The sequence below is a fragment of the Boleophthalmus pectinirostris genome, unplaced genomic scaffold (genome assembly GCF_026225935.1).
Source record: "Boleophthalmus pectinirostris isolate CB_2022bp ecotype Guang Dong unplaced genomic scaffold, ASM2622593v1 HiC_scaffold_4, whole genome shotgun sequence".
Lineage (NCBI taxonomy): Eukaryota > Metazoa > Chordata > Actinopteri > Gobiiformes > Gobiidae > Boleophthalmus > Boleophthalmus pectinirostris.
In genome coordinates, this window is record NW_026571353.1 from 42,005,370 (window position 1) to 42,027,746 (window position 22,377).

Here is a 22,377-nt window from a genome sequence, read left to right on the forward strand (position 1 = left end):
TTCACAGTTTTCTCCTTTTGGACGAATCAGCGTCAGGCCTGAGTGTCGTACCCTCCTGTGTCCAGCAGAGGGCGCTGCACACTCACGTCACATAGTGTTTATAGAGTCTGAACTACAAAGTCTGCAGCTTTTACACACAACAAAACCAACACACAAACACACAAAGGCCTTTAACAGTTTGAGGTGTGATTTAATGACTGAGATAAACAATTAGCAATTAACAATCAGCAGCAAAACTTCAAATAAACCAGAGAGAATAAAATATCAACATTAAAATAAACACAGACTGTTTTTTGATGTTATTTGTAATAAACTTTAAATTGAATATTGGAAATAGGTTCGTGTGCCATTTGTTCTTTTGAATTTTAATTCAGAACGAAAACAATAAAATGGGAAAACACTTTATTTCATTTTTCCTTTTTAGTGTCAAACAAAAAAACTGATTTTAACTTCTATTTCCGATATTTAATTTAAACTTTATGTCAAATAAATCAGTCACATCAAACCAATCAAAAAACAGTATTTTAATTTTGATATTTTATTCTTTTTTTGGTTTATTTACCGCGGAAGTTCTGCTGCTCTGATTTTATTCTAGTTCTGTGGAGTCAACTGAACAAAGAGTTTCTCGCTGCTTCCCGTTTCTTTTTTGTCGTGGATCAACAGTGACTTTCTAAAACGTGAAAATAAAAACGCGTCACTGTAAAAGAAGAAACATGTTTGTCCACGAAACTGCAACGATTTTTCAGGTTCGTCCTTCAGCAGCAAAACTTCAAATAAACCAGAGAGAATAAAATATCAACATTAAAATAAACACAGACTGTTTTTTGATGTTATTTGAAATAAACTTTAAATTAAATATTGGAAATGGGTTCGTGTGCCATTTGTTCTTTTGAATTTCAATTCAGAACGAAAACAATAAAATGGGAAAACAGTTTATTTGATTTTTCCTTTTTATTACAGTCTCGTGTCCATTTTAATGTTGATATTTGATTTCCGATGGTTTATTTAAAGTTCTGCTGCTGAAGAACTCACCTGAAAAATCGTTGCAGTTTCGTTGACAAACATGTTTCTTCTTTTACAGCGACGCGTTTTTATTTTCACGTCTTAGAAAGTCGTTATTGATCCACGATGAGAAACAGGAAACACTGATAAACTCTCCTTTGTTCAGTCGACACATAGAACAAAAAAAAATCTGTTTATTATAGTTTATTTTAAACCAGAGAATAAAATATCAAAATTAAAAAAGTCACCGAGACAGTTTTTTTATGTTATTTGAAATAAACTTTAAATTAAATATTGGAAATTGAGGTTGAAATCTGTTTTTTTGTTTGACACTTAAACAGAAAAATGAAATAAGAAACTGTTTTCCCATTTTATTGTTTTTCGTTCTTAATTGAAATTCAAAAGAGCGAACATTTATCCCCAAAACGATTCTAAATGTACAATATTGTAAAAATAAATAAATAACAGTAAAAACATTTTAATTCTTAGTTTGTAAAATGTTTTGTGAAAGTATTTCCCCCGTTAATTCCCGTCCTCGCCGTGTGCCGTCAGAACGCCGCTGGTGGTGGAGCTGTGGCACCGCCCCCTCAGCTCACGGGACGAGCTGATTGGCCGAGCCTCGCTGCAGCTGTCTCACCTGCTCAGGTCGCCCCGGGTCAAAGGTCAGAGGTCGTCGTCGTCGGGGGAGCGGGGCTGGAGGCAGACGCACCGGGACAGGGTGCCCTTCCTGCGCGTCGACAGGTGCGACGCGTTTGATCAGGGAAAGTGAAATATTTAAATGCTACTACTGTTACTGACTACTGTCTGACCTGCTGTACTACTACTACCCCTACTAGGCTACTGAAGACTGCTACTACTGCTGCTACTGCTACTACTACTACTGCTACTACTACTGCTACTACTACTACTACTACTACTGCCTACTACTGCTGACTGCTACTACTACTGCTACTGCTACTGCTACTACTGCTACTACTGGACTACTGCTACTACTACTACTGCTGTCTACTACTGTGCTACTACTACTGCTACTACTACTACTACTGCTACTACTACTACTGTACTACTACTACTACTACTACTACTACTACTACTGCTACTACTACTACTACTACTACTACTACTACTACTGCTACTACTACTGCTACTACTACTGCTACTGCTACTACTACTGTACTACTACTACTGATGCTACTGTACTACTACTACTACTACTGCTACTACTACTACTGACTACTACTACTGCTACTACTGCTACTACTACTGCTACTACTACTACTACTACTACTACTGCTACTACTACTGCTACTACTACTACTGCTACTACTACTACTACTACTACTACTACTGCTACTACTACTACTACTACTACTACTACTACTACTACTACTACTACTACTACTACTACTACTACTACTACTACTACTACTACTACTACTGCTACTACTACTACTACTACTACTACTACTACTACTGCTACTACTACTACTACTACTACTACTACTACTACTACTACTACTACTACTACTGCTACTACTACTACTGCTACTACTACTACTACTACTACTACTACTGCTACTACTACTGCTACTACTGCTACTACTACTACTACTACTACTACTACTACTACTACTACTACTATAACTATATAAAACTACTACTACTACGACCTGGGTCTGCTCAGAGCCACACAGGTCATCGTGTCCGTCTCCACTCCGGTCAGAACAACAGTGATCATATTTACAACTACACAAAACTACTACTACTACTACATAAACCTACTGCTACATAAAACTAGTACTACTACTACATACAACTACTACTACTACTACATACTACGTACTACATACTACTATTACTACATAACACTACTACTGCTACATAAAATTACTACTTCTACTACATACTACTACTATTACTACATAACACTATTACTACATAAAACTACTATTACTACAAAAAATTATTACTACTACATAAAACTACTACTACTACTGCTACATAATCCTACTTCCACAAAAAAGTACTACTACTGCTACTACATAAAACTACTACTACTGCTACATAATCCTGCTTCTACAAAAAAGTACTACTACTGCTACTACATAAAACTACTACATAAAACTACTACTACATAAAAGTACTACATAACATTACTACTACATTAAACTACTACTACTACTACATAAAACTAATACATAAAACTACTACACAAAACTACTACATAAAAGTACTACTACATAAAAGTACTACTACTACTACTACTACTACTACTACTACTAACTACTACATAAAACTACTACACAAAACTATTACATAAAAGTACTACTACATAAAAGTACTACTTCTACTACATAAAACTACTACTACATAAAAGTACTACTTCTACTACATAAAAGTACTACTACATAAAAGTACTACTTCTACTACATAAAACTACTACTACTACATAAAACTACTATATAACACTTTTACTACATAAAAGTACTACTATTTCTACTACTACAGAAAACTATTACTATGACTTAAAACTAGTTGTTATACTACATAAAACTACTACACCGAGTCAGAGTCCACGCAGGTTATAAGTATATTTACTCATACGAAGAACTACTACTACTACTACTACTACAAGAAGTGATTGTGGGCGTGATCCGGCTCGATCTGCCTGACCTTTGACCTTTGACCCCGCTGTCCATGACCCTGGGGTTTTTATTTCTCAGTTTTGTCTTTATTTCAGCTCCGTGTCGTCCTCTGGAGTTTAATGAGCTCATAATTATCACCACAAATGTTTTTACTCTTGTTCCCAGAGCGACCCAGCCCCAGTCCAACCCCCAGCCCCGGACTCTACAGCGCCCCCTACCGCCACCTCTGTCCCCGCCCTGCCCCCGCTCCTGCCCCCGCTCCCTGCCCCCCCTCCCCTCGTCCCTCCCAGACAGACCCTGGAGTACCGAGCTGCTCTGGAGCTGGAGATGTGGAAGGAGCAGCAGGAAGAACTGTTTGACCACCAGGTAACGGCGCCCTCCTGTGGACTCAAGTGGTACTGCAGAAGGACAGACTGGATCAAACTTCAGCTACGTTCAGACTGCAGGGCTTAATGCTCAATTCCGATTTTTTTGTGAAATCCGATGTTTTTGCGAGGTCGTTCACATGTCCAATTAAATGCGACTTGTCTGTGACTTCAGACGGCCCGAAAGTGTCCCGCATGTGCACTGGAGACACGATGACGTCAACCCCATGCGTCAACCGCAGCGAGCGTGCTCTGTGTTTACGGAAGTTGTCCAAATATGGTCGCGAGCATTGAGCACCTGGAGATTTTACAGTAGCGGTTTCCGCCTGCTTCAGCGCAGAATAGTGACGTTTGTCGCTTGTTAATGACGTGTAGGTGGATGGATGCGCTTTGGCCGTTCAGACTGAAGTCACATGTCAAAAGATCAGATATGTATCGGATTCAGGAGCACATATCCAAGTGTCCTGGGTCACATTTGAAAAAATCGGATCTGTGTGGTTCAGACTGACATTAAAAGATCGGATACAGGAACATAGAAGCCAAAAAATCGGATTTGGGTCACTTCAGGCTGCAGTCTGAACGCAGCCTTAGACTCAGACTCTGGTCAAACTTAGACTCAGACTCTGGTCAAACTTAGACTCAGACCGGGATCAAACTTAGACTCAGACCGGGATCAAACTTAGACTCAGACCGGGATCAAACTTAGACTCAGACCGGGATCAAACTTAGACTCAGACCGGGATCAAACTTAGACTCAGACCGGGATCAAACTTAGACTCAGACCGGGATCAAACTTGGACTCAGATTTCGATCAACCGTAGACTTAGACCAGGGTCAAACTGGAGTCAGGTCAAGTCCAGCTCTGTTATAACTTTGTGTCTCTGTGTCTCTCTTGTGTGTGTTTTGTGTTTGTGTGTGTTTGTGTATTTGTGTGTCCATGTGTGTGTTTTGTGTTTGTGTGTGTATTTGTGTGTGTTTTGTGTTTGTGTTTGTGTGTGTATTTGTGTTTGTTGTGTTTGTGTGTGTTTGTGTATTTGTGTGTCCATGTGTGTGTTTTGTGTTTGTGTGTGTTTTGTGTATTTGTGTGTCCATGTGTGTGTTTTGTGTTTGTGTATTTGTGTGTCCATGTGTGTGTTTTGTGTTTGTGCGTCTTTGTGTGTGTGTTTTGTGTTGTAGTTGCAGCAGAAGGAGCAGAGTCACATGCAGGCTCTGGCGGAGGAGTGGAGGAGGAGGGACCAGGAGCGAGAGGCTCTGCTGCAGAAGAAGGTCTCACACCCTAAACATGTTTCACTTTCATATTCAGACTTAAAGTGTGTGTGATGTGGGGCTGTTTTTGTGTCCTTGGGCAACACACTTCACCCTTTTTGCCTGTGTGTGTGTTGGTGTGTGAGTGTTGGTGGTGGGAGGGGCTGATGGCTCAGTCTGTCCCAGGGCGGCTGTGTCTACAGTCTCACCTGCACAGAGTACAGTACACATGTGTGTGTTCTGGGCGGCTCTGTGTGTGTGAAACAGTTTCATGTGTTTGTTTCAGGAGGAGGAGTTCCAGCGTCTGGAGGAGCAGCTCCACAAAACTCTGACTGATCTAGAGACGAGAGAGAAACGCCTGAAGGAGGCCGAGATTCAGGTCTGAGAGAATAACACTCCACAGAGTCACGTTTCTCTGTGCTCACGAGTGTAAAGACGTAAACACACGTTAAACACACATAAATATCACTGTTAACCCCTCTCTCTCTCTCTCTCTCTGCTGCCCCCTGCTGTACAGACTGAGCGCCTGCAGAGGGAGCTCCGCGCTGAACACGCCCTCACCCTCACAGAGCTGAAGGAGAGCGGACGCAGACTGCAGCTCGACTGTGACCACCGTGTGGCGCTAGAGAGAGACAAGAGCCGCCTGCTGGAGGAGGAGAGGAAGAGACTCCTGCAGCAGGTACAGGAACAAACGTGACCACAGGGGGCGCTAGAGACACTACTGCAGCACGTACAGGAACAGGAACAAACGTGACCACAGGGGGCGCTAGAGACACTACTGCAGCACGTACAGGAACAAACGTGACCACAGGGGGCGCTAGAGACACTACTGCAGCACGTACAGGAACAAACGTGACCACAGGGGGCGCTAGAGACACTACTGCAGCAGGTACAGGAACAAACGTGACCACAGGGGGCGCTAGAGACACTACTGCAGCAGGTACAGGAACAAACGTGACCACAGGGGGCGCTAGAGACACTACTGCAGCAGGTACATGTGACCACAGGGGGCGCTGTAGAGACAGGTGCTGGGTTTGGACTTGGTCATTGCACTTTTGTATTTTCAGACATTTCTATTTTTGCGTCTGGAAAAGCAAAGTTTATTTGTTGAGCAGCGTCTTTTCTAGAAGGATCTGGAGATCAAAACTTTGTCCAGTTTCAGCTGAAACTTTTCACATGTCTCTCTCATGTCTGTGTGTGTGTGTGTGTGTGTGTGTGTGTGTGTGTGTGTTTTTGACGTGTGTTGTATTTACTGATATAAAGTGTGATGTTTTCAGATTTCAGACGCTGAGGCCAAATACAAGAGTCTGGAGAAAGAGTTTCATCTGTACAGAGAACAACAGAACATCAGACCAGAGTTCAGACTCCAGTCTGAGATCAACCTGCTCACGCTCGAGAAGGTACTGGACCTGGACCCGAGACTCGCCCGAGACCAGAGACTCGACCGGGACTGGAGACCAGGACCAGAGACCTGAGTGTAGACTGAGGACTAGATCAATGACTGGACCACGGACCAGACCAGAGGCTTACAGAAAAAGTGTAACTTGTGTGTGTGTGTGTGTGTGTGTGTGTGTGTGTGTGTGTGTGTATGTGTGTGTATGTGTGTGTGTGTGTGTTGTGTGTTTCAGGTGGAGTTGGAGAGGAAGTTGGAGTCGACCACTAAGTCGAAGCTTCATTATAAACAGCAGTGGGGACGAGCCTTAAAAGAACTGGCCCGATTCAAACAGGTACCAGCCACGCCCCCGCCCGTCTGCCCCGGGCGACTGACGCGCCACGCCCGCCCCCGCCCGTCTGCCCCGGGGCGACTGACACGCCCCCCGCCCGTCTGCCCCGGGGCGACTGACACGCCCCCCCGCCCCCGCCGCCCCGGGGCGACTGACACGCCCCCCGCCCGTCTGCCCCGGGGCGACTGACACGCCCCCCGCCCGTCTGCCCCGGGGCGACTGACACGCCCCCGCCCCGGGCGACTGACACGCCCCGTCTGCCCCGGGGCCGACTGACACGCCCCGTCTGCCCCGGGGCGACGCGCCCCCGCCCGTCTGCCCCCCCCGGGCGACTGACGCGCCCCCGCCCGTCTGCCCCGGGCGACTGACGCGCCCCCCGCCCGTCTGCCTGACACGCCCCCCGCCGTCTGCCCCGGGCGACGCGCCCCCGCCCGTGCCCCGGCGACTGACGCCCCCGCCCGGCGACGACCGCCCGCCCGTCTGCCCCGGGCGACTGACACGCCCCCCGCCCGTCTGCCCCGGGGCGACTGACACGCCCCCGCCCGTCTGCCCCGGGGCGACTGTGGCTCTGCTCACTCCTGCAGGAGTGAGGATTCAAAATAAACGTTTGTGTTTGAATCTCAGGTTTTGTGAGATTTCTGATGTTTAATTTGACTTGGTTTTTGTAAAAGGATTTAAAATATTTCAGTCCAGTCCAGAGTCCCTGGTCCAAATCCTGTCTGCCCATGTGTCTCTGAGCAAGACACTTCAATCACAACATCTATCTGCTCCCCACAAGACCGGGACTAAACCAGGACTAAAACCAGGACTAAAACCAGGACTAAACTAGGATTAAAACCAGGACTAAACTAGGATTAAAACTAGGACTAAAACCAGGTCTAAACCAGGACTGAACCAGGTCTAAACCAGGGACTAAACCAGGACTAAACCAAGACTAAAGACGTCCTGTCTCCTCCCAGTCTCGGTTCGTCCTTTGTCCGTTTGTTTTATTTCTTTTATTTGTTTTTTTTGTTTTATTAGTTTTGTCTGATTTTAAATCCAAACTGTGTGACTGTAAAACTGACGTATGTGTTTCCTGTGAGGCCCTTTCAAAATAAACTCTCATCTTTACGTGACGCTCTGAGTTCAGAGAGAAAACACCGTAAAACCTTAAATCACACCGAGATGGAGCGAAAACGTGTTAAAAATATTCAGACGTCGTATTTCTGTCGACTCTTCGTGAATCAAGAACGAACCGAGCGAAGAAACACAAACATTTAAAACTGTTGAACCTGTCGCCACGGCAACGGGACTCTGCCCAGACCGACGTGGGAAAATACCAGAACTACGACACAAAGTCCTGTTATAGACCTGGTTTAGACCTAGATTAGACCTCGAGTAGTCCTGGTTTAGTTCTAGATTAGTCCCTGGTTTAGACTTGGTTTAGTCCTGATTTAGTTCTAGATTAGATCTGGTTTAGTCCTGTTATAGACCTGGTTTAGTCTTAGATTAGACCTCAAATAGTCCTGGTTTAGACCTGGAATAGTCCTGGTTTAGACCTGACTTAGACTTGGTTTGAACCTGGTTTAGTCCTGGTTTAGACCTGGTTTAGACCTGGTTTAGACCTGGTTTTGACTTGGTTTAGACTTGGTTTAGACTGGTTTAGACCTGGTTTAGACCTGGTTTAGACCTGGTTTAGTCCTGGTTTAGACTTGGTTTAGACCTGGTTTAGCTCTGGTTTAGTCCTGGTTTAGACTTAGTTTAGACTTGGTTTAGTCCTGGTTTAGTTCTGGTTTAGTCCTGGTTTAGTCCTGGTTTAGTCCTGGTTTAGACTTAGCTTAGACTTGGTTTAGTCCTGGTTTAGTTCTGGTTTAGACTTAGCTTAGACTTGGTTTAGTCCTGGTTTAGTTCTGGTTTAGTCCTGGTTCAGTCCTGGTTTAGTTCTGGTTTAGTCCTGGTTCAGTCCTGGTTTAGTTCTGGTTTAGTCACAGACGCAGAACCAACCGACCACAGCAGAGAAACAAACGAGCGAAACAAAACCTGTGTGTGGATTTTTTTTTACATGTTTCTTGACTTTATTTTATTAACTCTGAGCTGTTCCTCAAACTGTTCTCCTCAGATGTTTCTCCATGTTCTAGTCGTTTCTTCTCTCTGACCTTCTGGAGTCGTGTTTCTTTATGACGTGAATTTAGATCAATATTGAGATTTAAAACGTCACAGAACAGAACCGTCCACACACGATTGTTGATTTCATTTTTTATCGTGTTTGTGTGTCTGTTCCAGCGCGAGCAGGAGAACGCTCTGTGTCGTCTGAAGAAGCAGCAGCAGGAGCTCGAGGTCATGAGGCTCAAGTATCTGAGCGCCGAGGAACGAAAGGTCACGGGTCAAGAACGAGACGAGCTGGAGGAGATCAAGAACCAGATCAACAGGTGAGAAGGAGACGAGCTGGAGGAGATCAAGAACCAGATCAACAGGTGAGAACGAGACGAGCTGGAGGAGATCAAGAACATCAGATCATCAACAGGTGAGAACGAGACGAGCTGGAGGAGATCAAGAACAATCATCATCAACAGGTGAGAACGAGACGAGCTGGAGGAGATCAAGAACATCATCAACAGGTGAGAACGAGACGAGCTGGAGGAGATCAAGAACATCATCATCAACAGGTGAGAACGAGGGAGCGAGGGATGAAGGAGATGAGTGAAGGGACGGAGGAGCGTGAGAAGAAGGAGGAGATCAAAAACCAGATCAACAGGCGAGAACAAGAGAGGAAAGAAGAGGAGAAGGAGGAAGGGAAGGAGGAGAAGAAAGATCACAGGTCAGGAACAGCAGAAGATGGAGAATAAGAACCAAATGAACAGGAGAGAACGAGAGAGTGAGGAGGAGGAGAAGAATGAGAGGAGGAGGAGAGGAAAAACTGGAGAAAGGTTACAGGTCAAAAACGAGATGAACTGAGAACGAGGGAGGGAGGAGGACAGGAGGAAAAGGGAAGAGAGGAGAGAGAGGAACGAGGGAATAGAGATGGAGGAGAAAAAGAGAGGGAGGAGAAAGCCAGAACCAGATGAACATGTGATTATAAAGCCTTTATCGGCTGTGAACCTGGAAGTGCGCTGGTGCACTGTTGGCATGCTAGTGTTTGTTCAAGTTAAAGGTCGTATGGAGGATTTTTTTTTTGTTTCAAATTGTCATTGAAAGTTTAAAATACCGTTACAGAGACGCAGCAGACTTGTAATTATGATGACCAAAAAAATAATACCCTCTTTATCTATTGGCTGTTAGGTCGTCAGTCAAACTCCCTACGTTTCTAGTGTAACTACGCAGCAGTTCTTAGAGGCTTTTTCGAACTGTCACTTCCTCGCAGTTCGCACAAAGTTTGTCGCGATGTCGGACGAGAATCCACGACCAGTTTGCCGCAAAAGAAAGTCGGTTTTTGAGGTCGCCGGAAGCAGAAGTGAAGGGGAAAAGGAGCGAAGACAAACTGAGGTGAATCTTGGAGATTCCTTCCAGCGACGGCGCGACTGAAGCAGACGAAGGGTCTAAAAACTGACGTGTCAGTCTCTAAATTACTTCTACATCAGGAGAGTCAAACTCATTTTGTTCCGGGGGTCGTGTCCAACCGACTTTGATCCCAAAGTGTCCGGATCAGAAAACTCATGTCATATAAACCCCAAAAATAACAATAAGTTCAAATATTTGTGCAGAGAAACACAAATCTATTACAGAAATCTTTTTTAATTGATGAACTCTTTCTTTTACAAAATATTATAATATTATGAACAACCTGGAACTTTAAGAAAAATACAATTTCAACACCAAGTTTTAACATGAACTTGTTTAAAATTAACTTGTAGGAATAGGAATAGGAAGTCAATTTTTGTTTTAAAATCCTGCACTCGGCTCCACTTTTCTCATGTTGGACATTTTTCTGATGAGGGTGTCACGGTCAACAGTCAAAACGATCGTCCTTTAAGAGCGTTTGGAAAGAGACAAGTCTTCATTTGTGCTGCTCTGGTGGGAGGGGCCACGTACAGAGACGCTGGAGACGCTGCTGTGATAAACACCACAGAAAATTAACAAGATTTTAATAAAAAATAGAATTAAAATATTTTAGTAGAAAATCAGCCGAGGGCCAGATTAAAGGTCTTGGAGGACCGGATCTGGCCCCTGGGCCGCATGTTTGACACCTGTGCTCTAGAGGAGCTGTGGAGGAGGAAGGTGGTGTCACGCATGCACAGCATTTGAAAAAAGACTGTCGCTGTATTTCTCTTTCCTTAAAAAAATCCTCTGTACAATCTTTAAATCTGTAGCAGTGCAAGTGCAGGAACATCTGAAAGTGAAGATGCAGTTTTTCACTTTTATTGTGGTCATGTTTGTTGTTGTTGCCATGACACTTTCAAATCAGGTACGGCTCCTTAAATCGTCTTGTTTTTGTGTTTTCCAGGTTGAAGGATGAACGACTAGCTCCCGCCCCCTCGCTCTCAGGCCCCGCCCCTTCCTTATCAGGCCCCGCCCCCTCGCCGTCGGCAGGGGCGGGGCCTCTCGACGACGGGCACCTGGGCGATCACCTGAGCCGACTCCTGGAGGAGAGAGACACGCTGCTGAGGACCGGAGTTTACACCCACGACGACCGAATCATCTCCGAACTCAACAGACAGATACAGGACGTGATGACGGGACGCTGACCAATCAGAGAAGAGGAGAGGGACAAACGACCAATCAGAGGAGAGGGACAAACGACCAATCAGAGGAGAGGGACAAACGACCAATCAGAGGAGAGGGACAAACAGATGGATTTAAATATTAATATTAAAGTGCAACTAAACACCTAAACTGAACTGGGCGGGGCCTGGAGGGGGGGGGGGGGCGGGGCCTGGAGGGGGGGGGGGCGGGGTCTGGAGGAGGGGGGCGGGGCCTGGACTTGTACGGAACACTCTGATTGGTCTAACAGGTGTCCACACTTCAAACTCTGCCCCTGCCGACAGGTGTTTGTGTCAGAAGCACCTGTCTGTGATCAGGGCAGTGCTGTGTGATGTCATGTAGTACTTAACTTAGCCTAAAAATGCCAAAAACCGAACAGGAAGAGTAAATAATGTGAGTTTCATTTTAAAGACACTTCGGTTGATCAGGACGCTCCAGATTCTGCTCCGTGAGTTTCACCTGAAATTTGTTTGTGACACTTTTGTAGAAACTGTAAATGTTTTATTTTGTTATTTATGAATTTCACAGATTTTTTTTAAGTAAATTTGAAACAGACTCGTATGGTTTTATCGTCTGATTTTTCCACAAAAACATCGGGATCCTTTTTCAGTTTCTCCTGCGCGTGACTGCGACGGGCTAACCACTCTGCCACTGCTCCTCGGACTCTCCCATGGAAAAAAAAAAAAAGAAAATACTGCAGAGCTGCTCCGACTTTAAAAACATCAAATCAAATAGTTGTGTTTTAATTGTCTGGAAACACAAACAAAAGAACTTTCAGAACAAACACGGCGGCTTTAAGACCAAACTGCACAAACTCACTTCTGTCCAGAGACGTTTGATCAGAATAATTCAACTTCAATAAGTTTAATATTTCACACCTGAAGTGTTTAAAATATAAAATATGACACGAATATTACAGAACGTTAATTTACTTTCAACAAAAGAACTGAGAAGATGATGAACTTTTACACCGAACCAGGACTGAACCAGGACTGAACCAGGACTGAACCGAGGACTAAACCAGGACTGAACCAGGACTAGACCAGGACTGAACCAGGACTGAACCGAGGACTGAACCAGGACTGGACCAGGACTGAACCAGGACTAGACCAGGACTGAACCGAGGACTGAACCAGGACTAAACCAGGACTGAACCAGGACTGAACCAGGACTAGACCAGGACTGAACCGAGGACTGAACCAGGACTAGACCAGGACTGAACCAGAACTAAACCAGAACTAAACCAGGACTAAACCAGGACTAAAACAGGACTAAACCAGGACTAGACCAGGACTAAACCAGGACTGAACCAGGACTGAACCGAGGACTGAACCAGGACTAGACCAGGACTGACAGGACTGAACCAGGACTAAACCAGGACTGAACCAGGACTGAACCAGGACTGAACCGAGGACTAAACCAGGACTAAACCAGGACTGAACCAGGACTGAACCAGGACTGAACCAGGACTGAACCAGGACTGAACCGAGGACTAAACTGAGGACTAAACTGAGGACTGAACCAGGACTAGACCAGGACTGGACCAGGACTAAACCAGGACTAAACCAGGACTAGACCAGGACTGAACCAGAACTAAACCAGAACTAAACCAGGACTAAACCAGGACTAAACCAGGACTAAACCAGGACTAAACCAGGACTAAAACAGGACTAAACCAGGACTAGACCAGGACTGAACCGAGGACTGAACCAGGACTAGACCAGGACTGAACCAGAACTAAACCAGAACTAAACCAGAACTAAACCAGGACTAAAACAGGACTAAACCAGGACTAGACCAGGACTGAACCGAGGACTGAACCAGGACTGAACCAGGACTGAACCAGAACTGAACCAGAACTAAACCAGGACTAAACTAGATCTGAACCGAGGACTGAACCAGGACTAGACCAGGACTAAACCAGGACTGAACCAGAACTAAACCAGGACTAAACCAGGACTAAACTAGATCTGAACCAGGACTGGACCATTTGTTAAAAAAAAAACACAGACTCAATCTAAAAACCACTTGGGCGTCAAATCCAAGTCCCACTCCTCAGTCTGAGAAAAGAGGAACATCTGAAAACGAGACGGGCCCTTTAAAGCTGCACTGTGTCACTTTTCTGCAGCGTCAGTCACCCGTTTGTCACCGTGGTTACGTCGCTGCTCTGTCTAGAATGTTCCACGGTGCGACTTTAAACGGCTCCAGTTTCACATTTACTCAGTCACATTTGGTTTTTCAGGGTCAGAAGAACCCGTGGTGGTGAGTGCGCGTGCGGGCTCGCCTCTCCGCAGACCTGACCCGGAGCCGCCGCCGCCGCAGTTCCAGATGTGAACGGAGCGGCGGAGTGAAATATTTGTAGATTTGCATAATTCCCACGGCCCCGAGTCGTGAGAGTTCGTCTGCGGTTCGTTCCCACTTCGGCCGCACCTGGTTTTCATTTCAGACCCGACGGTTTTTCTCTGTTTTTCTTTCGCTTTTTTTTTTTTTTTTTTTTTTTTTTCACTTTTTGAGCCTCGAGTTTTTGTGTCGACAGGAAATTCCTCTGGACTCAATCGTTACGTCCACTTTAAACCCATTAGACGGAGAGAAAGAGAGAAGAGAGAGAGAAGAAGAGGAGAGAGAGGAGGAAAGACGAGAAGAGAGAGAGAGGGAGAGAGAGAGAGGGAGAGAGGGAGAGGGGAGAGAGAGGGAGGGAGGAAGAGGGGAGAGAGGGAGGAAGAGGGAGGAGAGAGGGAGGGAGGAAGAGAGGAGGGAGGAAGAGGAGAGAGGAAAGAGGAGAAGAGGAGAGAACCACGTTAGACAGAGGAGGAGGAGAGGAGGAAAGGGAAGAGGAGAGAGGGAGGAAGAAAGAGGGAGCGCCCCATTAGACTGAGAGGAGGAAAGAGGGAGGAGAACTCCATTACACTGAGCGAAAGAGAGAGGCTGAGAAAAGAGGAGAAAGAGAAAGAAAGAGTCTCGTCACACTGAGAGAAAGAGAGACAAAAAGAGAGAAAGAGGAGGGAGTGAGAGAGTCAGAGTCATAAGAGTGAAAGACCGAGAGAGAGAGAGAGAGAAAACCCTGTTAGAGAGAGAGAAGGAAAGGAGGGAAGAGGAGAGAGAGAAGGAGGTGATGGAGGAGAGAGGGAGGAGTGTTTCTCTCCATCAGAAGTTTCACTGTTTCCTGTTTTATAAAATGTGGTGAAACTTTTATTTCTCTCCAGAGTCTCGTCTGTTTCAGAGCCCCGACCTCTGACCCCTGTGACCCTCTGACCCCTGTGACCCCGTGTGACCTCTGACCCCGTGTGACCTCTGACCCCTGTGACCTCTGACCTGTGAGTGTCCTGTTGTGTTCTCGTGTCCAGCAGAGGCGCTCTGTCCCTGCAGCTTCAGCCTCACACAAGAAGAAGAAGAGGAGCAGAGTGAGGAAATGTCCCACAGTGAAGCTTTAACTCTGTTCTACTGCAGCGTCGTCCTGGAAACCACCTGGAGTCGGGTTCGGTTCATTCATGTTTCCTGCACATTCACACTCTGTTACACCCCGTGATGTCATCAGGTGGTGCAGTCCGTTCACCTGATGACATCACACACCTGATGATGTCACACACACACACACACACACACCTGATGACATCACACACACTTGTGACCAATCAGGAGTCGTAGTAAAAGTGAACTTGAGCTTTATTTCCTTTGGAACAGACTTTTTGGTTTAATTTGATAAAAAAAAAAAAAAAAAAAAACAGTTTCATGCAACAAGTTCAACAAAATGGAGTCAGACACATGATTATCCTCAGGAGCGCACGCAGCACTTCCTGTTCACTTCCTGTTTACTTCCTGTTTACTTCCTGTTCATTTCCTGTTTCACGTTGGATTTAGGTTGTTTTATAAAACGTCTCTTCAGAGCGACTCGTTCGTGACGTGTTTGATGATCGGACGATTCTTCAGACACGTTTAAACTGTGACGTGTTACGCTAATGCTAACGCTAATGCTAATCAGAGCGGCTAACGGCGCACGAACCCTCAGGATCAGTAAAGTCTCTAAATGTGAAAAATCGGACGATGTTCTGTCGTTTAATAAGTTACAGACGTGTGTTTAACCTTCACGTTTGTTTAGCCTGTGGTTTAGCATTAGCGTTAGCGTTAGCATTAGCTGTGTTGTTGACAACAGTCGAGTTGAATCATTCACAAGTCGCTGATACAAAACAAACCTCGATACAGTGAACTTATGATTCCATATGAATCAGTACCGTGTATTTAGATTCAATTTGATCTAAATCACAGAAGTGACACTAAAAGTTTTGTTAAACTTCTTCTTGTGTAAAGTTTAAATGAAACACAAACATTTAAATCGTCAAAACAGTGAAAATGTCAAATGTGTCACATAAACGAGTTTCCTTCCTCTGAACATACAACAAAACCTGAGCTGGAACTAAATCAATTACTTAAATAAACCAAAAAAATCCTCTTGGTGAAATATCGATACAACAGAACATGATATCGATACTAAACTCAGAGTTTCAGCTGCTTCTCTCTGGTCTGAGACTTTTAGTCCCAACATCTAGAACGAATCATTTTAAAAGGAGCTTCGTTCCAGCCGCTGTCGAACTGATGAATAAACTGTGATCTGTTTATCTAAGTTTGTTTGTTTTGAACATATTTAATATTTATTGTGATTTTAGCCGAGCCTGATGGATGAATTTAACTGGTCGTTTATGGAACAAACCGTCTGGACACTTTACTTTGTAATTGTGATTTTCTGTGTGTTTTGTGGATGATGAAATGTGAAATGTGGAACCTGCCGCTCAAATCTGCAAAACAAATTTACCTACGGGTACGAATAAAGCGACCGAACCAAACCTAACCATAACCTGTATCATCACATTAAACGACACGATACATCGATTTACCGGTCAGTCTTCGTTCCCACCCTCACCTCTGGTCATGAGCTCTGGGTAGTGACCGAAAGGATGAGATCGCGGATACAAGCGGCCGAAATGAGTTTCCTCCGCAGGGTGGCTGGGCGTCTCCCTTAGAGACAGAGTGAGGAGCTCAGTCACACGGGAGGAGCTCAGAGTAGAGCCGCTGCTCCTCCACGTCGAGAGGAGCCAGTTGAGGCTCGGGCATCTGTTCCGGATGCCTCCAGGACGTCTCCCTCGGGAGGTGTTCATGTCCCACCAGGAGGAGGCCCCGGGGAAGACCCAGGACACACTGGAGGGACTATGTTTCTCCGCTGGCCTGGGAACACCTCGGGGTCCCCCCAGAAGAGCTGGAGGACGTGTGCGTGGAAAGGAAAGTCTGGGAGTCCCTGCTCAGACTGCTGCCTCCGCGACTCGGCCCCGGATAAGCAGAAGAAAATGGAATGGAATATATCGATATTTTGATATTTTTGCACACTCCGTCCTTATTTACCCGGGACAGTTTTGTAAAAGAAATGTCCCAGGTGTCTCCAATCTGATCCTGACAATCAGTAAAATACAGAAAATCTGCTTAAAAACGACAGAACACAAAGAAAATGTGACTCTACTGACTCCTGATCTACATGATTGAGCCAAGTGCTGAATAATTCTCCTTAATTACACAGTTTTATTCTCACCAACCTCCACATTGTGAAAATCCGGTCGTTCTAAACCCGAGTGGATTCAGGAGAAACTCTCTGAGCTCGTGACGTTCAACTGGGAAATGTCCGACCTCCCGGAGTCTGGACTCTGCAGCTTTAGAACACAACGTCACTTTTATTTTAGTTTTATCAGCTCAGAGTCCAACACTTCAACACGAGGTTTGGGTTTAACTCTGAGCTCGTTTTTCTGAGTCGGATCTTCAGATATTCCAAGAGAAAATTCACATGAATGAAGAAATAAACAGGAAACATTACAAGTAAACAGGAAGTGAGCGTGTTTAGTTCCTGGTTCATTTTCTGCATTTGCATCAAGACAAAAGATGTTTCACTTTTTATAAAAAACATTATTTTCTACAGTGACTCAAAAAAAAGTCAGACGGGTCCATTCCTCCAGGCGAAACATCCGTCAGTTTTTGGTAACGTTTTATTTTTGGTAAAGTTCATTTTTGGTTTTGTAGTTTTTGGTTTTGTAGTTTTCTTGGACACAAACAGAACCGTAAAGCTTTTGAAACTCAGGCACAAACACCGGACTGTGCTTTTGTTCATCCTATTTACAATTTTACACTTTTACATTTTAACTTTGGCAGAAAACGGTGGATCTTTGGACGTTCGTGAGGACGAGTCTGGAACAGGAGGCACGAGACTCGAACAGTTGAGAAAAACAGAAAAACAACGAAATATCTGAACATCTAGAGGCGTTTGAGTTTTGTTTCATTTGTGCTTTCTCTGTGTGTGTGTGTGTGTGTGTTTGTGTGTGTGTTTGTGTCACAGTGGGTTAAGCCTCAGACCATCTGCAGAGTCGTGGGTTCAAACGAGCGCTGCACAATAAGGGAAAATATTAAACAGCCTGTTTTTTGACACAATCATTTCAGATATATATATTTATTTTTTTAAATTAAAGCTTAAACTCTCTGTACCTGATTTTTTCCGTGTGTAAAAACATCAAAATCAGATCTAGTTCATTTGAAACAGTTTGCAGTTCTCTAAAGTTCTTCCGTCTGTGTTCAGAGCGTCTTAAAGCTGCGTTCAAACCGCCGCGTCAAAAAACGAGCTGGACGCCTCGAGTTAGAGCCTTTGTATTTGAGTTCAGATGCTTTCGACCCAGCGTTTCTACGCCGTGGGCTAACGGGAGAAAAATAGTTGACATGTGTCCCGGGCGTCGCTGTGGTCTGACAGTGTCTTGTTTTCCCGGTGGAGAGAGACTTTAGTGTTTTTATGACATAAACACATCAGCGGAGGAGCTCGACGGTGTGTTTATATTTATCCTCCGATAATGACACGTGTAGAGTTTTTGTTCTGGTGTTTGTGTTTCTCGGGTCTTTCTCTTTCTTCTTATTCCAGGTAATAATGTCACTGGATAATCAAACACCAGAAGTTCATTTTTTTCAACTTCTGTTCGTTGGACACCAGGATGTGTGTCCAGGTCCAGCGTCAGAACGACACAGTAACGGCGCCGGACGCCGTAGAAGCGCGTCCACATGGACTCTGTGCGTAAACCCGACGCCCTGACGCCCGCGCGCTTGAACGCAGCTTCATTATTCACCATCATGACTTTATAAGAACTTTTCACGCCTCTCACAGACCAGGACTTATGCAACTAGCATGCTAACAGTGCACTTCCTGATTCCTAGTCAGTAAAACTCTTTATAATCGGACGCAGACAGAACACAGAGGATTTATTCTGACCTCCAGAGCCGCTCACGCCTCAGATCTGAACTGACGAGAGACACGGGGAAAAACAGATCCCTATATCGTGCAGCCACTTCAGGCCCTGTGCCCAAACGGCAGCCACACTTCGGTTATTCTGCCCCAGGCCCAAAACTGTCACATGGACCCAGACTTCAGAATAAAACTTGATTTCCGCACGTGAAATTTAGGAATTTAAACCAGATGCCCTCCCCAAGATGTGTGCCCACGCGTGTGCGTATGTGTGTGTTGTATGTGTGTGTGTTGTATGTGTGTGTGTGTTGTGTGTGTGTGTATGTGTGTGTTGTATGTGTGTGTGTGTATTTGTGTGTGTGTGTGTGTGTGTATGTGCATGTGTTTGTGTATGTTGTGTGTGTGTTGTGTGTGTGTGTGTGTGTGTGTGTGTGTTGTGTATGTGTGTGTGTGTGTGTGTGTGTGTGTGTGTATGTGTGTGTGTGTGTGTGTGTGTGTATGTGTGTGTGTGTGTGTGTGTGTGTGTGTATGTGCATGTGTTTGTGTGTGTTTGTGTGTATGTGTGTGTGTGTATGTGTGTGTTGTATGTGTGTGTGTGTATTTGTGTGTGTGTGTGTGTGTGTATGTGCATGTGTTTGTGTGTGTTTGTGTGTGTGTGTGTGTGTGTGTGTGTGTGTGTGTGTATGTGTGTGTGTATGTGTGTGTTGTGTGTATGTGTGTGTGTTGTATGTGTGTGTATGTGTGTGTTGTGTGTGTGTGTGTGTATGTGTGTGTGTGTGTGTTTTGTGTGTGTGTGTGTATGTGTGTGTGTGTTGTGTGTATGTGTGTGTGTGTATGTGTGTGTATGTGTGTGTGTATGTGTGTGTTGTATGTGTGTTGTATGTGTGTGTGTATGTGTGTTGTATGTGTGTTGTATGTGTGTGTGTGTGTGTGTATGTGTGTTGTATGTGTTGTATGTGTGTGTACGTGTGTTGTATGTGTGTGTGTGTGTATGTGTGTGTGTGTGTGTGTGTGTGTGTGTTGTATGTATGTGTGTGTGTGTGTGTGTTGTTTGTGTGTGTGTGTGTGTATGTGTGTGTGTATGTGTGTGTATGTGTGTGTGTGTGTGTGTGTGTGTGTGTTGCCTCCTGTTTCAGATCTGTTAAAGTTAAAAACAACAGAAAATTGTCTTGGTTTAAATCATGCACCAGAACAGAACAGAACCGAACTCCTTCAAAATAAGAGTGAAGCTTTTCAAAGTCCTTTCAAAGTAAAAGTGCAGAGCAGGATATGAGCCGCATAAATAGACGTTTTTATTTTTCTACATTTTGGTTTCAGTTCAAACTTTGGTCGAACAAACTTTGGCTTCGTCAGTTTCTCCAGACCCGACTCGGACCCGACTCGGACCTGGTAAAGCTACGAGAGGGTTTGTTTGGGGTCAGAGGTTCTTTGGACTAAAGTTTAAAAGTGTCTCTCTTTGTACAAAAGCACCGACGCAGGAGGAAGAAGAGGAGGAGCTGGAGGTGAAGCAGGAGAAGCTGGAGCAGGAGAAGGTGGAGGAGCAGGAGAAGGTGGACGAGGAGCAGGTGGAGGAGCAGGAGAAGGTGGACGAGGAGCAGGTGGAGGAGCAGGAGAAGGTGGACGAGGAGCAGGTGGAGGAGCAGGAGAAGGTGGACGAGGAGCAGGTGGAGCTGGAGGAGCATTTGGAGGAGGAGGAGCTCTCTTTGGTTCTGCTGAACGAGATCTTCAGCCTGAGCAGGTTTGAGGCTGTGAGGGTGAAACAGTTCCACATCTCCAGTTTTAAAATCACACCATTAAAGCTGCACTGTGGAACTTTGGTGGAGCGGCAGTCACCAGACGTCTCCACGGAAACGAGCAGCAGAACCTCCACCAGAAAAGAGCGTGAAGATCTGCTCCCGCTTCAGTCAGACCAGAGTGAGGCTCGTTTTTGTTTATTTTGGTCGAACACGTTTTACGTTTCTCTTTTTGCCGTTAATATCAGTGTGATTAAATTTTATTCATCAGCAGAAAAAATTTAAAGATTTTTTTTTTTTTTTTTTTTTGCGTCTTAAAACGAATCAAAATCGAGTCGATATCGTGAATCGTGTATCGAGACACGTATCGGCTCGTGGGAAAACCGTATCGTTGCGTCCCTGGTCAGGAGGGGGCGGCGTGGAGCGGTCAGGTTTGATTTGATGATGTCATAATCTCAGATGGGGGCGGGGCCTGGTGATGATGTCATCCACAGTCTCTGGGGGGTGACGCTAACTGGAAGCACTGGTCTCTCTGAAGCTCTGAGACGAGAGAAAGAACCGGAACAGAAACGACAAAACTCTGACGCTGGCTCCTGATTGGTCGGAGGTTTCTCAGAGGTGGGACGCTGGCTCCTGATTGGTCGGTGGTGGGACGCTGGCTCCTGATTGGTCGGCGGTGGGACGCTGGCTCCTGATTGGTCGGCGGCGGTTTCTCAGTCGACCTCGATGGACTCGGAGTCGTTCAGAGGTTTGCACTCGTTGGGGAGGCGCTGGTGACGACTCAGCTGAGTGGCCTGAGTGAAGCTCCGGTCACAGCGCTCACACCTGGAACCAGAACCAGAACCAGGGTCAGAAACCAGAACCAGAACCAGGGTCAGAAACCAGAACCAGAACCAGGGTCAGAAACCAGAGACGAAAAACAAAGACCCTGCTTCAGTCCTGGTTTAGTCCTGGTTCATTCCTGGTTTAGTCCTTGTTTAGACCTGGGTCAGTCCTGGTTCAGTCCTGGTCTAGTCCTGGTTAAGTCCCGGGTCAGTCTTGGTCTAATCCTGGTTTAGCCCTGGTTTAGTCTTGGTCTAGTACTGTTTCAGTCCTGGTCTATTCCTGGTCTAGTCATGGTTCGGTCTTGGTTTACTCCTGGTTTAGTCCTGGTTTAGTCCTGGTCTAGTCTCAGTCCAGTCTTGGTCTAGCCCTGGTCTAGTCCTGGTCTAGTCCTGGTCCAGTTTTAAGTGGTTCTTCAGATCTTGGATGAGCTCAGACCTTTTCTGTGACCTGTAAAAAAACGCTGCACTGAGACGTGATCAGTCTGGACTAAACCAGGATTACAACCGGACTAAACCCTGTGAAGTCCTTTAGGCCGCGCTCCAGTGAGTCCGGGCCCGAGTCCAGACCGGGACCTGGACTTGAACCCAGTCTCTGGTCGGGTGTGTGGAGGATCAGAGGAGCCGTCGGGAAACGTGAACGTCTCTTTGCTCGAATCGATCTCAGACTCTCCAGCTTCTCTTTTATTTACACTCAACGTTTCTCTGACTCCACCAGGATCAGGTCGGGACTCGAGTCGGGACTCGGGTCAGGACTCCGGTCAGGACTCGGGTCAGGACTCAGGTCGGGACTCGGGTCGGGACTCATGTCGGGACTCGGGTCGGGACTCAGGTCGGGACTCGGGACACTCACTGTTTACAAGATTACACTGAACGTTTTTTTTTTGTTTTTTTTTTAATGCTTTTT

General features: G+C 45.6%; 3 protein-coding genes across 3 annotated transcripts in view; 2 read left to right on the forward strand and 1 right to left on the reverse strand.

The window, feature by feature from the left end:
* Positions 1 to 11,800, forward strand: part of cep120 (centrosomal protein 120) — a 25,526-nt gene extending 13,726 nt beyond the window's left edge. Inside the window, exons 11-20 of the mRNA XM_055161989.1 lie at positions 1,555 to 1,743; positions 3,743 to 3,761; positions 3,813 to 4,013; positions 5,189 to 5,278; positions 5,544 to 5,636; positions 5,775 to 5,936; positions 6,535 to 6,657; positions 6,886 to 6,984; positions 9,244 to 9,389; positions 11,402 to 11,800. Of these exons, the coding sequence (XP_055017964.1) occupies positions 1,555 to 1,743; positions 3,743 to 3,761; positions 3,813 to 4,013; positions 5,189 to 5,278; positions 5,544 to 5,636; positions 5,775 to 5,936; positions 6,535 to 6,657; positions 6,886 to 6,984; positions 9,244 to 9,389; positions 11,402 to 11,642 (1,363 nt within the window). The 3' untranslated portion in view covers positions 11,643 to 11,800. The remainder of the gene's footprint in view (positions 1 to 1,554; positions 1,744 to 3,742; positions 3,762 to 3,812; positions 4,014 to 5,188; positions 5,279 to 5,543; positions 5,637 to 5,774; positions 5,937 to 6,534; positions 6,658 to 6,885; positions 6,985 to 9,243; positions 9,390 to 11,401) is intronic.
* A 6,868-nt stretch (positions 11,801 to 18,668) lies between these two features.
* On the forward strand, positions 18,669 to 20,934 carry LOC129411342 (histone H3.v1-like). Its single transcript, XM_055161990.1, has 4 exons — positions 18,669 to 18,701; positions 20,234 to 20,321; positions 20,384 to 20,466; positions 20,518 to 20,934. Exons 1-4 carry the CDS (start codon positions 18,669 to 18,671, stop codon positions 20,932 to 20,934), a joined length of 621 nt encoding a protein of 206 aa, XP_055017965.1.
* Positions 20,866 to 22,377, reverse strand: part of prdm6 (PR domain containing 6) — a 182,688-nt gene continuing 181,176 nt past the window's right edge. Inside the window, exon 9 of the mRNA XM_055161991.1 lies at positions 20,866 to 21,474. Within this exon, the coding sequence (XP_055017966.1) occupies positions 21,363 to 21,474 (112 nt within the window). The 3' untranslated portion in view covers positions 20,866 to 21,362. The remainder of the gene's footprint in view (positions 21,475 to 22,377) is intronic.

Excerpts from the sequence above, each read along its gene's own strand:
- LOC129411342 (XM_055161990.1), top strand. The coding sequence starts at position 18,669 with ATGTGTGTCCAGGTCCAGCGTCAGAACGACACA. Across the intron at positions 18,702-20,233 it reads TCCAGCGTCAGAACGACACA|TTCAAACTTTGGTCGAACAA; the intron begins GTAACGGCGCCG and ends TTTTGGTTTCAG. Across the intron at positions 20,322-20,383 it reads CCTGGTAAAGCTACGAGAGG|CACCGACGCAGGAGGAAGAA; the intron begins GTTTGTTTGGGG and ends TTTGTACAAAAG.